Source organism: Muntiacus reevesi, unplaced genomic scaffold (genome assembly GCF_963930625.1).
Source record: "Muntiacus reevesi unplaced genomic scaffold, mMunRee1.1 SCAFFOLD_98, whole genome shotgun sequence".
In the NCBI taxonomy this organism is placed as follows: Eukaryota; Metazoa; Chordata; class Mammalia; order Artiodactyla; family Cervidae; genus Muntiacus; species Muntiacus reevesi.
In genome coordinates this window covers 249186-268463 of record NW_027077871.1, presented here as the reverse complement: position 1 = coordinate 268463, position 19278 = coordinate 249186, and the positions used below count along the sequence as shown (strand labels likewise).

The 19278-nt window shown below is 51.4% G+C and overlaps 1 protein-coding gene across 2 annotated transcripts in view; it reads left to right on the top strand.

Moving 5' to 3' along the window:
• CACNA1B (calcium voltage-gated channel subunit alpha1 B) overlaps positions 1 to 19278 on the top strand; it is a 216504-nt gene that overhangs the window by 113668 nt on the left and 83558 nt on the right. For both annotated transcript variants that reach the window (XM_065917065.1, XM_065917067.1), the window contains exons 16-18: positions 10265 to 10382; positions 11217 to 11284; positions 14363 to 14469. In XM_065917065.1, the coding sequence (XP_065773137.1) occupies positions 10265 to 10382; positions 11217 to 11284; positions 14363 to 14469 (293 nt within the window). The remainder of the gene's footprint in view (positions 1 to 10264; positions 10383 to 11216; positions 11285 to 14362; positions 14470 to 19278) is intronic.

The window sequence follows — 19278 nt, the reverse complement described above, 5'->3', positions numbered from 1 at the left end:
GATTGCCAAGGAAGAAAGAAAAATGTCATTATTCACAGATGAAATATTTATGTACTCAGAACACTTGTGTTGTCACTGCAGATGGTTTGGTTATCCATAGAGAAAAAAAAGGAAGTTGGATTTCCACCTCGTAGCAGATTTGAAAATCAGCTCAGATGAATTAAGACATGAATGTGAAAAGCAAATTTCAAATTTTAGAACATACAGGAGAGCACTGTTACTAACTGAAGGCCTTCTTAAGGAAGAGATAAAAATGCACAGATCATAAATGAAACGTTTGGCAAACTTGACTATTGATATACAAACTTCTGCATCCAAAAATCACCATAGAGTGTCAAATGAGTCATAGGCTGGAGCAGACATTTCCACAGCATCAGCCAATAAACAGCGACCAGAATAAATAGCAACCAGAACGCGGGCGTCCCAGGTGGCGCTAGTGGTAAAAAATCCACCTGCCGATGCAGGAGACTCAAGAGACACAGTTTCGATCTGCGGGTTGGGAAGATCTCCTGGAGTAGGAAATGACAACCCACTTCAATATTCTTGCTGGAAAATTCCATGGGCAGAGGAGTGTGGTGGGCTACAGTCCATGGGGCTGCAAAAAGTCAGACATGACTGAACAACTGAGCAGAGCAATCAGAATAAATAAAAACTTCCACAAATGAAAAAGGGAAAACAGCAGCAGGGAGATGTAGCAGGAAAGGACAAAGTGTGTAACAAGGAACTCAGGATAAGAAAGTGGGCTGAAGAGCAGACCTGTAAAAACCATCATCTAGTACTTGTAGTCAGGGAAATGCAAATTAAGCCCGTCTCTCAGGTTAGCTGAAATTAAGAAACCTAACAGTCTCAAGTTTTAGAGAAAGTGAAAGTGAAAGGTCACTCAGTCGTGTCCAACTCTTTGTAACCCCCATGAACTACACAGTCCATAGAATTCTCCAGGCCAGAATACTGGTGTGGGTAGCCTTTCCCTTCTCCAGGGGATCTTCCCAACCCAGGGATCAAACCCAGGTCTCCCACATTGCAGGCAGATTCTTTACCAGCTGAGCCACAAGGGAAGCCCCAGGTTTTAGAGAGGATGTGGAGAAATGGGGATTCCACTGTGGTGTTGGTGGGTTGATAGAACCGCTTTGGAAACTAATGTCACAGTATCTAACCCACTGGCACTCACATGAAAGTCGTTCCTGTTGTGGGTGCATACCCTGGAAGGTCCCTGGCCAAATGCACAGACACCTATGAGACCATGGAGGTGGCATCACACATGGTAGCGAAACCCTGGAGACCTCTTCATTGTTCATCCTCAGGAGAGTGGTAAGAAGAGTGTATTCTGTCTGGGCAGCAGGACCATGAATGAATGACCTGGAATTAACTATATTAACATGGATCAGAAGCAATGTTAATCTAAAAAAAGCAAGATTCAGAATAATGCAAATCATATGATACTACTTAATTAACTTTAAAAATTTAAGTAGAGTTGATTACAGTGTTACTTTAATTTCTGCTGTATAGCAAAGTGACTCAGTTATACATATACATATATATATATTCTTTTTTCCATTCTTTTCCATTATGGTTTAGCATATGATACTATTTAAATAAGAATGGAAACATCCTGTTTCCAAACATACTGTGTAACAATATTGTTTATGGTAAATATACAAGTAGAACTATAAAAACCTGCATGGGAATGAGTAACACCAAAGTCAGGGCTAGGTGGGTGTGGGGAGAGGAGGAATGAGACTGGGGATTTCTACTCAAGGACCTTCCTGGTACATTTTTTTTTTTACACTAGCTTATTTTATTTTTTTCCATATTACCTTATACATTTCTGTTAGCCATGAGGTAATGCAAAGCAAATATTGAATGCTTTTATTTTTTTTAACTTTTTTTTTATTTTTAAAAATTTATTTATTTTTAATTGAAGGCTAATTGCTTTACAGTATTGGTTTGATTTCTGCCATACCTCAGCATGAATTAGCCATTGGTGTACATACGTCCCCTCCCTCTTGAATCCCCTTCCCCTTCAGCTACATTTTAATGTTTTATTTCTTAAGCTGGGAGTAGATACACAGAGCTTTAAATATTATTCATTGTACCATTCTGAATGTTTGAAATAATAGTTGAAAATTAAATGAATACAAAAAGATAAACTAAGTTAACATTAACCAAGAGAAATCTGGTGTAATAGTAACATCAGCCAAAATAGAAGGTGAGAAAAAAACTTTAGTGAAAAGAAGAAACTACATTCCATAACAATAAAGGGAAGATGCAGTGTAAGAACACGGCCCCCCAAAGCAAAAACGGACAGAATTACAAAGAGAAATAAAAAGTCCACTCTCTTTTCAGGGATATATATTTCCAGCAAACTGAAGGATGAAGCTGATAAGAGATGAGAAAGGATCAGGAATCAGCTGATGCATACAAGAACTTGCACAACTGATAGTGGATAAAACACTCATTTGGGGGCACAGAGAACTTCTGCAGAAACTGACCACTTGTTAAGTCACTCAGGAAATCCTACAAGTATTAAAGAACTGCTCTCCTGCAGTGAACATGCTTTTTATAAAAAGCAGGTTTTACTTATTTATTTACAACTTGGTCACACACTGTGACACGTGGGACCTTATTTCCCTGTCCAGGGACCGAATCTGTACCCCCTGCATTGGGACATGGCATCTTAACCACTGGACCAGCAGAGAAGTCCCAGAGCACATCCTTGGCATTACTTAAATAAATAGAAACCACCAATAAACAATCACATAAAATCGTCCCCATGTTTGAAAGCTGAGGGATTGTGTTGAAGAAGACATCACAGTGGATACTACAGAATACTTAGAACTAAATAATAATTAGCAAAACTTACAGGATGCGTTTGAAGCAATGCTTAGAGAAAAATTTAGAATCTTAGAAGCAAGTATCAAAATAAGAAAATGACTAAAGAGAATGGCTGAAAATAAATATGTTAAATACTCATCTTAAAAATTAAGAAAAAAAAAAGGAACAATAGAGTAAACCAAAGAGAAACTGAAAGCAGGAAAAAAATAATGCTAAGAGCAGATGTTAGTGAGACAGAAAACTGACATACCAAGATAACAAAATCATAAAAAGTTCATTATCAGTAAGTGCATGGGTGTTCAGTCATGTCTGACTCTTTGCCATCCATTGAACTGCAGCCTGCTGAGGGCCACAGCTGTGTACAGATGTGTGTCCTTCAGGGATGGCACCACCAGGCGTTTCTGGGCTGGTGTCTCTAAGTGTCCTGAGTGTGTGACAGCTGTCCTGGGAGCCTGCGTCAGGACAGTGATTGATCAGAAGGTCAGAGTCCCTGTGTCAGGACAGTGATTGATCCGAAGGTCAGAGTCCCTGTGTCAGGACAGTGATTGATCCGAAGGTCAGAGTCCCTGCGTCAGGACAGTGATTGATCAGAAGGCCAGAGTCCCTGCGTCAGGACAGTGATTGATCCGAAGGTCAGAGTCCCTGCGTCAGGACAGTGATTGATCAGAAGGCCAGAGTCCCTGCGTCAGGACAGTGATTGATCCGAAGGTCAGAGTCCCTGCGTCAGGACAGTGATTGATCAGAAGGCCAGAGTCCCTGCGTCAGGACAGTGATTGATCAGAAGGCCAGAGTCCCTGCGTCAGGACAGTGATTGATCAGAAGGCCAGAGTCCCTGCGTCAGGACAGTGATTGATCAGAAGGCCAGAGTCCCTGCGTCAGGACAGTGATTGATCAGAAGGTCAGAGTCCCTGCGTCAGGACAGTGATTGATCAGAAGGCCAGAGTCCCTGCGTCAGGACAGTGATTGATCAGAAGGCCAGAGTCCCTGCGTCAGGACAGTGATTGATCAGAAGGCCAGAGTCCCTGCGTCAGGACAGTGATTGATCAGAAGGCCAGAGTCCCTGCGTCAGGACAGTGATTGATCAGAAGGCCAGAGTCCCTGCGTCAGGACAGTGATTGATCAGAAGGCCAGAGTCCCTGCGTCAGGACAGTGATTGATCCGAAGGTCAGAGTCCCTGCGTCAGGACAGTGATTGATCAGAAGGCCAGAGTCCCTGCGTCAGGACAGTGATTGATCCGAAGGTCAGAGTCCCTGCGTCAGGACAGTGATTGATCAGAAGGCCAGAGTCCCTGCGTCAGGACAGTGATTGATCAGAAGGCCAGAGTCCCTGCGTCAGGACAGTGATTGATCAGAAGGCCAGAGTCCCTGCGTCAGGACAGTGATTGATCAGAAGGCCAGAGTCCCTGCGTCAGGACAGTGATTGATCAGAAGGCCAGAGTCCCTGCGTCAGGACAGTGATTGATCAGAAGGCCAGAGTCCCTGCGTCAGGACAGTGATTGATCAGAAGGTCAGAGTCCATCTGAGCCTCCTGGCTCCACTTCCGCGTCCTCTCCCCCCATCGCTCTGTGAGGCAGGGGCTTTGTTTTGTCCACTGAGGAACATAAGACCTGGAGGCTGCCTGGCACACAGCAGGCACTGTTTGCTCAGTGAAGGTAGACGCAAGTAGTCTGCAATAAAGTTCTCAAGAATCAAATCCAATTCTGTATAAAGTAGAACCTCAGAGTTAAACTGCACTTATCTCAGTAATATAATAATTTGTCAATGTAATTTCCTGATCTCTACATGTTAAAGAGAAAAATAAGCATATCAATAGATATAGAAAGATAAAACATTAACATTATGATGAAAAACATGTTATACAAAGAACTTAAAATACTAAGGACTCAAAAACAAGAAAGCAACCCAAAACAAACCCACAGCTAGGTGGGATAGCTAATATGGATGAGCTTTCTTTTTGAAGGGATAGAAATGTTCTAAGGTTGACTGTGGTAGTGGTTGCATATATGTGTGAATGTACTAAAAACCATTGAACTGTACACTTTAAATGACTGATTTATATGGTATGTTAACTATATCTCTTAATTTCTTCTAAGAATACCTTAGAAGAAATGAAGTAGCCCTCATAGTCAACAAAAGAGTCCAAAATGCAGTACTTGGGTGCTATCTCAAAAATTCCAGAATGATCTCTGTTCGTTTCCAAGGCAAACCATTCAAGATCACAGTAATCCAAATCTATGCCCAATCTCTAATGCTGAAGAAGCTGAAGTTGAACATTTCTATGATGACCTACAAGACCTTTTAGAATTAACACCAATAAAAGATGTCCTTTTCATCATAGGGGACTGGAATGCAAAAGTAGGAAATCAAGAGATACCTGGAGTAACAGGCAAGTTTGGCCTTGGAGTACGGAATGAAGCAGGACAAAGGCTAACAGAGTTTTGCCAAGAGAGCACACTGGTCAGAGCAATCACCCTCTTCCAACAACACAAGAGATGACTCCACACATGGACATCACCAGATGGCCAACACTGAAATCAGATTGATTATATTCTTTGCACCTGAAGATGGAAAATCTTTATACAGTCAGCAAAAACAAGACCGGGAGATGACTGTGGTTCACATCATGAACTTCTTATTGTCAAATGCAGACCTAAATTGAAGAAAGTAGGGAAAACCACTAGACCATTCAGGTATGACCTAAATCAAAGTGGAAGTGACAAATAGATTCAAGGGATTAGATCTGAAAGACAGAGTGCCTGAAGAACCTTGGACAGAGGTTTGTGACATTGTACAGGAGGCTGTCCATGATCAAGACCATCCCCAAGAAAAAGAAATGCAAAAAGGCAAAATGGTTGTCTGAGAAGGCCTTACAAATAACTGAGAAAGGAAGAGAAGTGAAAGGCAAAAGGGAAAAGGAAAGATATATTCATCTGAATGCAGAGTTCCAAAGAAAAGCAAGGAGAAATAAGAAAGCCTTCCTCAGTGATCAATGCAAAGAAATAGAGGAAAAAATAGAATGGGAAAGATCAGAGGTCCCTTCAAGAAAATTAGAGATACCAAGGGAACATTTCAAAGATAGGCACAATAGAGGACAGAAATGGTATGGACCTAACAGAAGCAGAAGATATTAAGAAGAGTGGTAGGAATACACAGAAGAACTATATAAAAAAGATCTTCATGACCCAGATAACCATGATGGTGTGATCACTCACCTAGAGCCAGACATTCTGGAGTCCAAAGTCAAGTGGGCCTTAGGAAGCATCACTATGAACAAAGCTGGTGGAAGTGATAGAATTCCACCTGAACTATTCCAAGTCCTAAGAGATGATGCTGTTAAAGTGCTGCACTCAATATGCCAGCAAATTTGGAAAACTCAGCAGTGTCCACTGGACTGAAAAAGGTCAGTTTTCATTCCAATCCCAAAGAAAGGCAATGCCAAGGAATGTTCTAACTACCACACAATTGCACTCATCTCACACATTAGCACAGTAATGCTCAAAATTCTCCAAGCGAGGCTTCAATAATACATGAACCGTGAGCTTCCAGATGTTCAAGCTGGATTTAGAAAAGGCAGAGGAACCAGAGATCATATTGCCAACATCCGTTGGAGCATCGAAAAAGTGGAATTCCAGAAAAACATCTGCTTTCTTGACTACACCAAAGCCTTTGACCATGTGGATCACAAGAAACTGTGGAACATTCTTCAAGAGATGGGAATACCAGATCAGCTTACCTGTCTCCTGAGAAATCTGTATGCAGGTCAAGGAGCAACAGTTGGAAATGGAAATGGAACAACGGACTGGTTCCAAATTGGGAAAGAAGTACATCAAGGCTGTGTATTGTCACCCTGCTTATTTAACTTATATGCAGAGCATATCATGGGAAATGCTGGGCTGGATGAAACACCAGCTGGAATCAAGTTTGCTGGGAAAAATATCAATAACCTCAGATATGCAGATGATACCATCCTTATGGCAGAAAGCAAAGAGGCACTAAAGAGCCTCTTGTTGAAAGTGAAAGAGGAGGGTGAAAAAGTTGACTTAAAACTCAACATTCAAAAAACAAAGATTATGGCATCTGGTCCCATCACTTCATGGCAAACAGATGGGGAAACAATGGCAACAGTGACAGACTTTATTTTCTTGTGTTCCAAAATCACTGCAGATTGTGACTAAAGCCATAAAATTAAAAGACGCTTACTCCTTGGAAGAAAAGCTATGACCAACCTAGATAGCATATTAAAAAGCAAAGATATTACCTTGCTGACAAAGGTCCTTCTAGTCAAAGCTATGGTTTTTCCATTAGTTCTGTATGGATATGAGAGTTGGATCATAAAGGAGGCTGAGTGCCGAAGAATTGATGCTTTTGAACTGTGGTGTTGGAGAAGGCTCTTGAGAGTCCCTTGGACTGCAAGGAGATCCAACCAATCCATCCTAAAGGAGATCAGTCCTAAATATTCATTGGAAGGACTGATGCTGAAGCTGAAACTCCAATACATTGGCCACCTGATGTGAAGAAGTGACTCGTTGGAAAAGACCCTTGTACTGTAAAGGTTGAAGGCAGGAGGAGAAGGGGATACCTGTATGAGGTGGTTGGATGCCATCACCGATTTGATGGACATGAATTTGAGCGAGCTCCAGGAGTTGGTGATGGACAGGCATGCTGCAGTTCAAGGGGTCGCAAAGAATTGGACACGACTGAGTGACTGAATGAACTATATCTAAATAAAACTGTTATTTTAGAACGACCATAGCAAACATTGCAGGTAAAAGATTGTTGATGGTGAATTTCATGTGCAACTTGACTGGACAATGGGGTGCCTAGATTGAACACTATTTCTGGGTGTGTCTATGACGGTGTTTCTGGATGACATGAACATTTGAATTGGAGGACTGAAAAAGCAGATGTGGGAGCTTCATCTAGTCCACTGAAGGCTTGAGTAGAGCAAAGGGCTGAGTAAGGGAGAGTCCATTCTTGCTGCCCAAATATGTTTGAGCTGGGGCATTCAGTTTCTCTTGCCCTTGGACTCAGATTTGGACTGAAACTTACACTGTCATCTCTCCCAGTCAGCTGTGGGTCTTGGGACTTACTCTCCATAATCACAAGATAAGGTATACCCAGACATCTCCTATTGCTTCTGTTTCTCTGGAGAACTCAGACTAATACTGGTTGAAAGCATTATGACTAAAGAAAAACCAAGGGTAGCTAGTATTCAGGCAGTTGAAGTCAATGTAATAAGAAAAAGGAAGAGGTAGGAGGACTGGAAAGGAATAGACAAGTGATGTGATTACATAGAAACCCAGAGAATCAGTTAGAAATAATAAGGGAATTCACCAGTGCTGCTGAACACAAGAGGAGCATTCAAAAGATAGAGCTTTTCTATATACCTGTATCGCTAAATTAGAATATTCAATTAAAATGAAAGATTTCACTTACAGTAGTTATAAAAGCTATGAGTTACCCAGAAATAAATCCACAAGAAATATGCAAGACTTTTACATGTGAAATTATAACGTGTTATTAAAAGACCTGAAGAACTGAAAACAAATGTTTTTAAATGGGAAGCCTCACTGTTGTAAAGGGATCAGTTCTCCCTAATTTAATCAGTGATTCAAATCCCAACAGGACTTCTCTTGGAATTTAGCATGTTGATTCTATGGGACAGTAAATATTCAAGAATAGCAAAGACAATTAAAGGTGGAGTGATTTGCCCCACTGTGTATCAAGACTTACTATAGAGCTACCATAATGAAGATTTTAACGTCTAAAGACAAAGTATCAGAGAACAGACTAGAAAGCCCAGAAACATGCCCAGGCTTTTGTATGAAGTTGGTCATATTAAAAAGATGGTGTTTAAATCAATGGGGGATGGGTGGGGTGGGCGGTAGGGGTGGAATGGTCAAAAAACGAGCCTTCTGTGTGGGAGAAAAGTCGATCTTCATCCCCATGGTAGACAGAATGTAACCACTCCACGAAAACTCCAGTTGGATTAGAGATCTAAAAACCAAATTTTAAAATGATTCAAAGAAAATGTAGGAAAATTCGTCATGACTTTGGGATGGAGAGGGACTTCTTAAGAGGCAAAAAGCAGAAACCATAAGGGAAAGAGTGATATATTTGACTTCATTAAACTTTTTAATAATTCAACAAATTAGTTAAAAGCAAAAGGACACAAGCAGATTTCTCCAGCAGAGATAGAGGACTAGTATACACAAGACTCACTTTATTTTTTAAATTAATTTATTTATTTTAATTGGAAAAAAAGGAATATACATATGGCAGTCAGTAAGAAAAGATGAGTCACGAGAAATATAAGCCGAAGAGTTGGAAGGGCCACAGAAGGGAGATCTGAGCAGAGGTCCCACCTGACTGGCTGCCTCTTCACCCTGCAGGCTGGGAGCTATCAAAGGGTGTGACGGTGCTCAGTTTGGGAGGAGGGTGTGAGGAAGACACAGCCTGAGTTGTTGATGGGACAGTAATTTGGGATAAGCGCTTTGGAAGCATTTAGTTAAGAGTGTGCAGAACCTATGATCCAGCATTCCCAGTTCTATACAAACTTCATGTACACAGTGGGACACACTGGCAAAACCTCAAAGTGCCAGTCAGGAAGATGGGTGAACGTGTGGAAGGGCCCTATGCAGCGCTTTCCAGGAACAGTGGGCTTAAGTGTCCACATGGGCCAACTTCAAGGATGCAACAGTGAATGAACAGGATGGTGTATGCAGTCTGACACTTTTCTCTGCATGTTTAGAGCACACACGGTATATTTTGTGTGTGTACATGTGTGTTGTGTAGATGGGAATGCACCCCAGATTCGTGATTGTGGTTGCCTGTCAAGGGTGATCATGGGTGGTGGGGCCTGACGCAAATATGACAAACTGTCAGCAGTCTCCATCTTGAGTGGTGGACGCATGAAAGTCTGTTATCTTATCCCCTTGCACTTTTCCAAAATACAATTGAAAACGAGACCTGTTTCCTGATGGGGCAAGGATTGCGTGTAGCTGCCTTCATAGCCTGGACCCACTGGACTGAGGGAGGTGGCTGCTTGGAGGGTCAGAGGCCGAAGCTGCTGTCTGGCCTTGAGAGCTCACGCCGCCCCTGAGCCCTGGGCTCCTCCCCCGTGCAGCAGTGGCCTGGCAGCTGGGGACGCGGGAAGCCCACCGGGCGGACCCCATGCAGCCCAGGGCCGGTCTCCTCGCCCTTGCTCACCTCTCCCGAGAGCTCCCTTTCCATTCTGGGTGGAGACTCAGCCCAGCAGCCATAACGGCCCTTCTGGAAGTTTCTTTGGAGGCCCCTGGGCTACCTCGAGTGTCATCCAAGAACCTGTGTGCGCACGCGCGTGTGCCCTGGGCTCAGCCGACTCTCCCTGGGCGTGCGTGTGGGCGCCGGCGGCTGTGGACGTGCCCGGGTGCTCCCCCTGCCTCCCTCTGCAGATCCTGACCGGAGAGGACTGGAACGCGGTGATGTACCACGGGATCGAGTCGCAGGGCGGAGTCAGCAAAGGCATGTTCTCGTCCGTGTACTTCATTGTCCTGACGCTGTTTGGGAACTGTATCCTCTGCGGGCCGGGCGAGGGGGTGGCTGCCTCCTGGGTCCCTCTCCTCCTCCCCCACCGCGGTGGGGTAGGAAGGGAGCACTTGGGGAAAGACGTGGGCTTTGGGCCTGAGGGCAGCTGTTTGTTTTGTTTTCACTTTAATTTAAATTAATAATTAGGTCTTGGCACCAAGCTTTTAAAAAACCTCTCCCTGGTAGAAATGAATCTGCAGGGAAGCACAAGGCAAGGTCTTGTGTGGCGGACGCTCCTCAGGCTTGTGTCTGGAGTCGGGTGGGGGTTCTGCAGGGTCAGGGCAAGCCCGGCTGGGGAGGCTCTGCAGCGGGTGCCCCCATCCTGCCTGACTGGAGTGTTTCCCTGCGACTGGACCCCAAGGGGCATGACCTTCATCCTGCTCTCTGGGCGTGGCGAGGCTTCTGGGTCACCCACAGCTGTGCTCAATGCCAGGAAGCAGCAGCTGACCTCAGTGTGCTGTCTCATGGACCTGCTGCAGCCCTGCAGAGGTTCGTCCATGACGCAGAGCCCTGGGGTGTGTTTCCCCCTGAGTTCCAGGGTATTAATACCTCCTTGCCTGACAGGGGGGCCTGAGCTAAAAGGCCACCTACCCAGAGATTTGCATCAAGGAGGCTAGGGGGCCGCCGCCTAGCAGCTGGGCTGGGCTGTGTCTGATGGGGGCTGACATGGCTGGAGGGTTGGGGGATCGGGGGGCACCAAGGAAGCAGGCAAGGCTGGCCAGGACCTGGGGAGATGGGCCCCTGTGCTGCATGGAGGGAGCCATGGCCTGACCCTGGGGAGGCTGGGGCATAGACGTCCTTCCTTAGCTGGAGCACCAGACACCCTGCTGAACGTCTTCCTGGCCATCGCCGTGGACAACCTCGCCAATGCTCAGGAGCTGACGAAGGTGCGCACCTGCAGCCCAGGGAGGGTGGGTGGGGGCCAGCCCACGTCACTCTGGGGGGCTGCAGCGTCGTGAGGGGGCCAGGGCCTGCTTGAGGAATGCGTGGCCGCTGCCCAGGGGCTCTCCTCAAGTCCTGCACATGCAGGGGTGTGGGGGCACTGACGAGGCGGGGGGCACCATGCCAGGAAGGGGGGTGACCGTGAGGGCCACTTCTGGGAGGTCAAAACCTGGGAAGGATGGCCAGAAAAACAGGAGGCGGCCCACAGGAGATGCAAGCCACAGGCAGACCTGGATGATGGGGATGCGGGCTGCCCTGGTCTCAGGATTGAAGGGCACTGTGGCTTCAGTGTGTGAAGTGGGGGCTGTGTCCTCTCAGAGTGAGAGCCATCATGAGGTGGGCCCTAGGGGACATCTGTTCTGAACACCCTAAAGGGCAGTGAGGGGACTCTGTGGTCATCTCTGGGTGGTGAGGACAGCCTGTGGTCATCCCCGGGAGGGGAGGGTCCCCTGTGTTCATCCCCAGATGGTGAGGGGACCCTGTGATCCTCTCTGGGAAGTGAGGACAGCCTGTGGTCACCCCCGGGAGGGGAGGGTCCCCTGTGTTCATCCCCAGACGGTGAGGGGACCCTGTGATCCTCTCTGGGAGGTGAGGGGGCCCCTGTGTTTGGTTTCCTGTGTGGATGGCTGAGCTCGAGTGGCTCTTGTGTGGTGCTGCCCTTGGATTCTGGGCCAGGCTGGTGGCTGGAGGAGCAGCTGGTGTCTGTTCCCAGCACGTCTGCACCCAGCGGGATGGCTTTCTGTCAAGGCTGTGCCCCGCGGGAGCCAGCTGATAGTCATCTCGCATCCCTGAGTCTGTGGGGGATGTGATCACACATGTCTCCCCGTGGCGTCCCTCCAGATGACGCAGCCCCCTGCCCGGTTACTCTCATGGCGTCTGTCCCGGCCGGGGCAGGCCGCCCGCCGTTTCAGCCTCGGGCTGGCGCTTTGACAACCCTGGCTGCTGGCCCGGAGGGGCTGTGGTCCGGAGGCCTGGGGACGCTCTGACCCTCACAGGCACGCACCTGCTATCTGTGCGCATGTGCCTGGGTGCACACCCATGTGTCTGTCTGTACGCTCGCCCCCACTGTCCCCGACAGCCTTCCGCTTGTGTTGCACCCACTCAGTCCTGCACATCCAAAGACTTTACACTGTCCCTGCTCTGGGGCTTGACTTGGGTCTCCCTTGGGGAAGCTGGGCTCTGGACGTCTCTGCAGGCTGCAGAGACTCTGGTGCCCACGTGCTCCTGGCAGCGCACGCTGTGCAGGGGCCCTGTCTCCCCACCTGGTGGGGAAGAATGTTCCCCCAGGGGCTCATGGGTGCGCCCGCCTCTGCCTCTGCTCGACTGGGCTGGGCTGTGCCTGTGGGTCTGGACCCCTCCCTTCCTCTGAGGCTCGGGAATCCCCCTGGCCTGCCTATTCCTGCTGTAGTCAGTTGCTGGACTGAATCTCGCAATCCAGGAGCAGCTGGAGAGTGGCCCAAGCCCCTGGCTGGGGGGACCGGTGCAGCCGCAGAGCACTTCTGGTGTCAGGATTTCTGGAGCCACGTGAACCAGGGGTGCCCAGTAGCCTTGGTGATCTGGCACCAGCTGTCCTGAGCTTGAGGTCAAAGTTCTCACTGCCCCTTCAAGGTTGTCAGTGGGAGGACATACTGATAGGTCATGTCCTGGGGTCCTGTCTCCATGCCCAGACACCCTGGGTGGTGGCCCCTTTGGACAAACTGCCCTAATTCAGGGATTTCCTCCCTTTTGGAGGTGGAAGTGGAGGCCTGTTTGTGTCAGGCTCTGGGCACTCCTGGGCTGGAAAAGGGTCCCAAAGAGTGGGGCTTGGTGCTCCCTCCTTCATACTCCCACTAATACACGGTGGTGTCACTTGTTTTTTCAAGTGGAAATAAACTCATGTCAAGTTTGTAGAACACCCACTGGAGTGACTTGAGGGCCATAAACCAGGATGGAGCCCGGAGCTGGAGGAGGGGTGTCCCTCGGGGGCTTCGTGGTAGGTCTAGTTCTGCCACCCCCTGGGGCCTGAAGCTGGAAGCTCTCTTCTCTATGGTGGGAAATGTACAGACAGCTCACAGGAGCTTAGTTGCCATTACTGTGCCCCTAAAAGCAAATTTAAGGATGTTTGGGATGTGTTGGGAATGCCAGCTTCCAGAGGAGCCAGGTGGGCCTGGGGTTGGGATAATGGGGGATATAAGGGTGGTCCCAGTGATGTAGCTGGACCACATGGAGACTGGTGGGCCTGTAGACTCAGCCTAGAGCTCTTTATCTAGATCTGAGGAGCAGAGCATTTTGGTTTTGCCTGGTGACGTGGGCTCGGGGCTGAAGGGTCCGTCTCCCCCCGGGTGGAGGGGCAGAGGTGGGGCAAGGCGTCTGCTCAGGTGTCACATGCCAGCCCAGAGACAGAGGGCCTTGGGGCTCTTCCCCAGGAGCTCAGTGAGGAATGGAACCCATGATCAGGCACAGTCACCGCCGGGGACCAGTGGTCAGATGTGACCCAGTAGGTCCGGGCGGAGAAGCTCTGAGGTCGTGAGGTGGCCCTGCTAGACACTCCTGGGGAGGGCCCCTGTGGGCGGTGCTGCGGGGCACCCAGGCTCAGGGTGGCCAGCTGTCCCGTGTGCTGGCTCACTGGTCTGGGGCAGAGATGGACTTCGTTCCAGTGTGACCTCTGCTGGGGGGAGGCAGGAGGGGGCAGGTGGGAATAGAGAGGTGGGTTGCATTTCACGGAATGAGGCTGACATGCAGGAATATGCTCCTGGGCTGGGGCTCCAGAGCGGTACTGTCAGAGGTGAGCGCGCTGTGAAGGGCGCTGACTGCGGACTGTCGCCTGCAGAGATGGGCATAGCAGGGGGTTCTGGAGCCTGCATGGGTCGTGCTGAGGCAGGAGCCAGCTGCCTTGCCTGTGACTTAGGGGGCGGAAGGACTCAGAGGCTCTAGGATGAAGAGCTGGTGGCATGAGAGGAGGTCAGGTGGGGCCAAGGCTTCTGTGGAGCCTCAGAGTAGACAGCACTCACAGGCTAGCTACACTTTCCTGTCTGTCCAAACAGGACGAAGAGGAGATGGAAGAAGCAGCCAATCAGAAGCTTGCTCTGCAAAAGGCCAAAGAAGTGGCTGAAGTCAGCCCCATGTCTGCTGCGAACATCTCCATTGCCGCGTAAGGCTCTAGGAGTGGGTTATGGGGTGGTGGCAGGGCTGCTGCAGAGCCCAGCTCCTCCTGGGGCTTCTAGAGAGGGGCCCTTGCCTTGACTGGAGCTTCTTAGGACATAGCCCTCCCCAGGAGCTGCGGTGGGGGGGGTGGTTCTCCTCCCCAGCAGGGGCCTTTGAGCCAAGAGACCACGAGGTAGAGCCTCTGGCTTCTCCCTGCTGGGATGAGAGTAAGGGGTGGCAGTGCTGTGGGTGGGAGTGGCCTGCTGAAGGCGGTCCCCCTGGACAGTCTTGGGCGGCTCCAAGGAATTAGTATGTCTGACTTAGGCTCAGTTTTTCAGAAATGTGTTTTGTGAGGCGAAAGATTCAACATGGTACTTCAGCAGCCCAAGAGTCTTAACGCAGTTTCCAAAAGTATCTTTGAGTTTTTGGTGTTGGGACAGAGGTCAAGAGGTGGCCCCTCTGATGAGAGGAGGTCAGGTGGGGCTGAGACTTCTGTGGAGCCTCCAGGCACGTTGCAGGAGCACTGCTGCTGTGCTATGGACCTCAGAGTTGGGGCAGAGCACCCAGCCCAGGGCCAAAAACTGCAGTGGCTGGGGGAGGTTGGCCCCTGGGAAGGAGGCGGGACAGTCTGGCCCAGTGTCTGGTAATTGGGTGACCGCAAGAGAGCACAGAGGGGCTTGGGGCCAGACTGAGTTCACCTGGAGCTGCCAGTCTTGCGTCCAGCCCCACACTCACCACCCCACAGCCCCTCCGGCTCCTGGTGCAGATCCCGCCCTCGCTCTGCAGCTGTGCCCCTCTGCTGTGCTGACTGAGGTCAGAGTGCCAGGAGCAGCCTCAGGCCCTTCCGTGGTGATGCAGGCGTCAGTGCTGAGTATTCTGGTGGGGGATGAGTCTGTGCAAGTGTGTACATGCATGGGTGAGGGTCATCTTAGCAGCTTGGTCTCACTTGGATGTCACAGGGCCATGGCCTGTTTTCTAGGAGGGCATTTGCAGAGGTCCTGTCTGTAAGGTGACCAGAAAGTGGTGGTCTGTGGGGGAGAAGAAGCAAAGGGAGGTCCCAGGCCCTGGGAGTGAAGGCAGGGGGCCAGGGGCCTGCAGGGAGCCAGGCAGGACACAGCTGCCACCACTCTGCCAGCTGCTGGGGCCTTGGTGCCCAGCAGTCCTGGAGTCTTGGTGTTTGGCCAGTGTACCGGCTCTGTCTGCTTGGTCCTGGGCTTACAGTGACCCTGGTGACTTCCTGTCACAGCCTCTTCTCCCAAACTGTGTAAGCTGCTGGCAGTCTGCATGGAGGATGTGGTGGTGGCTGGCCAAGTTTATTCACGTGGGCCTTGTGTGGTTTCTGTGTACCGTTTGCCTTCCTGCTGTTCTGGAGGGGAGTGCGATGTCCTGTGTCCCCTGCTGCTGGCCAGCACTGCCCGCTCCTTGGGAATGTGCGGCAGGGCGTCCACCCCCACCTGGGCAGAGACCCCAGAGAGGAGGGGTCCCTGGCACAGCCACAGGGAGCTTGTCTGGACACCAGAAAGGCAGGGCTGGACGCCCTTCCTGTTTCTCCGCCCCGCCCCGTTCAGGACGCTGCTGCGCAGGAACCAGGCTGTGGACCTCCGGCCCCAGGGCCTGGGGACACTTGGTGCTCCCCTCACAGCAGGCCCCGAGCTCCATGCCGACCTGTCCACGCCACGGCCAGCCTGGGGTGTGTCCAGGTGCTGGCCCCTGGGTCTTCCTGTGGGTCCTGCAGGCCCACCCAGAATGCAGCTTTGGGTCCTCAGCCCACCTCTGGTGCATGTGCAGGGGCTCTGATTGACCCCTGAGGTCCCAATTCCTGGAGGAGGTCGGGCCCCAGGCATGGGGGTGGGGGTGAGGCCTCTGTGCGTGGCTGTTCACTTTCCTCCGTCAGCTGAGGTGTCTGAGGGCGGGGCCTCCCTGAGACGGCTGTTCCCGCGTCCGTCTGTCCATCTGCCTGGCTCCCTGCTCCGCTGGCAGCACCAGCCTCTCACGGTCGCTTCTCTGTCTGAGCTGCTGAGGTAGGGGGACAGGGTGTTCCCACCCAAACCTGCTCCCCGAGCTGTGCTGTGTGGCTTGTGAGACAGGGCCTGCCGAGATGTGCTCTGTGGGCCTCGGATGCTCGGGGCAGCTTTAGTGTCTCTGATGTTTGAGGGGACTTTGCCGGAGACTCTGCACCGGCCCCTCCTGAGGGGGGTGCCCGAGTCCCTGGAGCCTCCGTGGGACCCCGGTGTGCTTGGCTGCAGGGGACAGTCCTCTCAGGCTCCTTGGAGGGGTGACACTCAGGCCGATGTGCCTGAGTCCCTGGAGCCCCCTTGGGGACCCCGGTGTGCTTGGCTGCAGGGGACAGTCCTCTCAGGCTCCTTGGAGTGGGGACACTCAGGCTGACGTGGTCATCCGAGCTCTCGGCTGCATCAGCCTCAGGAGCACTGGTTCCCGTGGCCCCTCCTGCACACGTGTTCATACTCACACCCACTCTTGATGTTCACAGTCTCAGTCACACTCACAGGCTCACACACTGGGTCATGCACACTGCTTTGCTCAGTCTCTTGGACACACATGCCTCTTTGCATGCAGGGTCAGCAGGCAGGTGAGTAGTTTTGAGCGTCTCATGTATTTGTCGACTCAGCCTTGAGAAGGCGGAGTTGGGTACCCATCTGGTCCTCCCCTGGGGAAGCCACCTTGAAGGGAAATGACTGTAAAGCGATCTCTGGTTTCTCTCTATTGATTTTGGAAAAGCTTCCAGAAAGACACTCAAGGGAAGATGGGCTGGTGATGGAACCTCTTTGCACCTGGGAAGGGTGGTGCTGAGTGGGAGACAATGACTTAGAGCCTGGGCAGCCTTGGCTGGGGGTCAAGCATGGTGGTCAGGAACCAGGGCCCAAGCAAGGCCGCAAGCAGGTAAGGCCCCTGTGTCAGCCATCTCTGCTCCGTCTTGAAGGGGTTAGTGGTCCCCAGCGTCGGGGGATGGAGGCACCAGGTCCGACAGAGGAGGGCTGTTGAGAATTGCAGGGCAAGAGGTGCCTGCTCTTTCCAGCCCTGCTGCCCTTCCAGGGGCAGTGGGCACAGAGCTGGGTTGGTCGGCTCAAGGTAACCTTCCTGCCCTCCAGCCATGGGCGTTGCTGCTCTGCTGGATGTGCGCTCTCTCAACTTCTCCTTTATCCCGAGGTCTCGGCTGGTGTCGTTCTGACAGAAGCGTCCCTGGCCTCCTGCCTGGATGCACGCTGAGCCTCTGTCCTGACCCGATGCGGCTCATGCGTGGTCTGGCATCTCTTAGAACTCTCTCTGGTGTTCTCACTTTTGTTCTGTTTTGTTTTTTGCATGTGCAGTTTTGTAAAGCAAACTCGAGGTACTGTATCTCGCAGCTCATCTGTCTCCAGCGTAAACTCACCGTGAGTCTCTCTGCTACAATTTCCATCTGTGGCTTCATGATAACTACACGCCAGCACCTTTGCCCCTAACTCTGCTTTCCCACTTCAAGTCATTCGCTTCAGGGGGCAGCTCCAGGACCACCTCCCGCTGCCCCGCTGGGGACACAGGCACACTTCCTGGCGCCCTCACATCCTGCTCAGCCTGCTATTGGGATCAGGCTCTCTGAGCTCAGCCCCTCCTCCTCTCCTGGTCTGTCCTCTCTGCTATCTGTCCCTGTGCTGTCACTCTGGCATCTTGAGCAGGTCTGCTTTTCCTGAGGTGACCACCACGGGGAGCCGCTGGGCTGTCTCCTTGCAGCTCCTGTGAAGTAGAGGGTCCTCAGGGGCTCAGGGCATTTGTGGGGCCCTCCTGTTCCAGCCAGCCTTACCTGGGAGAGGACGTCTCTGTGATCCTTAGGAAGTCTTGTTGTAGTGAGAGCAGAGCTTCTGCCTGTTTGCAAGGCTGCAGAGATAGGCAGAGCCTGAGGTGGGGCCACAGGAGCACCGGGGTGGCCCTGCTGGGGGTGACACCAGTCTGACTGTCCCCAGGGGCTTCCTCCTGCATGTGAGAAGTCCCTGGGGATGGCCGGGTGCCCTCTCTGCGTCCTGGTGCTGACTGGTGCTCCTGGGGTCCCTGAGCCCCATCGCCCTGTTGCTGGGCCAGCACAGAGCTGGGCTTGGTGCAGCTACAAGAATGCAGAGCTGCTGGTTGTTGGGCCCCTAATGTCCACAGGGTAAGGGGTTGTACTTGGGCTGCTTCTGCTTGTCACAGCTACGGGTGACTGAGGAGTGATGGCTTTCTCAGCGCAGAGACCTCAAAGCAGGGCCATGCCATGGAGGCTCCTTCTGAGTCCTGTCAGCACGTGGTTGAACCCAGCTCTGTGGGCAAGCTGGGCTGGAACGTGGTAGGGCGGCTCCTCCCCGGGCCTCCTTCAGTGAGGCCTCTGCCTTGGGCTGAGCTGCCTGCCACTCTGTGCGGTGGGTCTCTCACACGTCCTGAGCTGCTTGGGAACTGGGTGGAGAGGCGTGGGCTGTGAGGCGAGCGCACCATGCGCCGGGCAGAGCAGACACAGAGAGGCCCGCAGGCGGGGGCGCCTCAGCCGGGCTCAGACCCAGAGACATGTCCAGAGAGGCAGCCGTGCTGCATGCCGGGGGGGCATAGGTAGTCCCAGGGGAGGGGGCCCGGAGCGGCAGCAATCCAGCGGGAGCGGGGCTGGGAAGTTACGCAGGGAGCCTGGACGCACTCTCTAGTCCGGCAGGCAGCCCGCCTCTTCGTGGGCTTGAGCTGGCTCCTGGGTGGGACAGAGCTGTGTCTGAGGGCGAGGGTGAGGGCAGAGCCCTTCCTCCTGAGCCACCATGTGTCCCCGTCGTCTTTACTGCCCGCCTGTTTGTGTTCTGGCAGACAG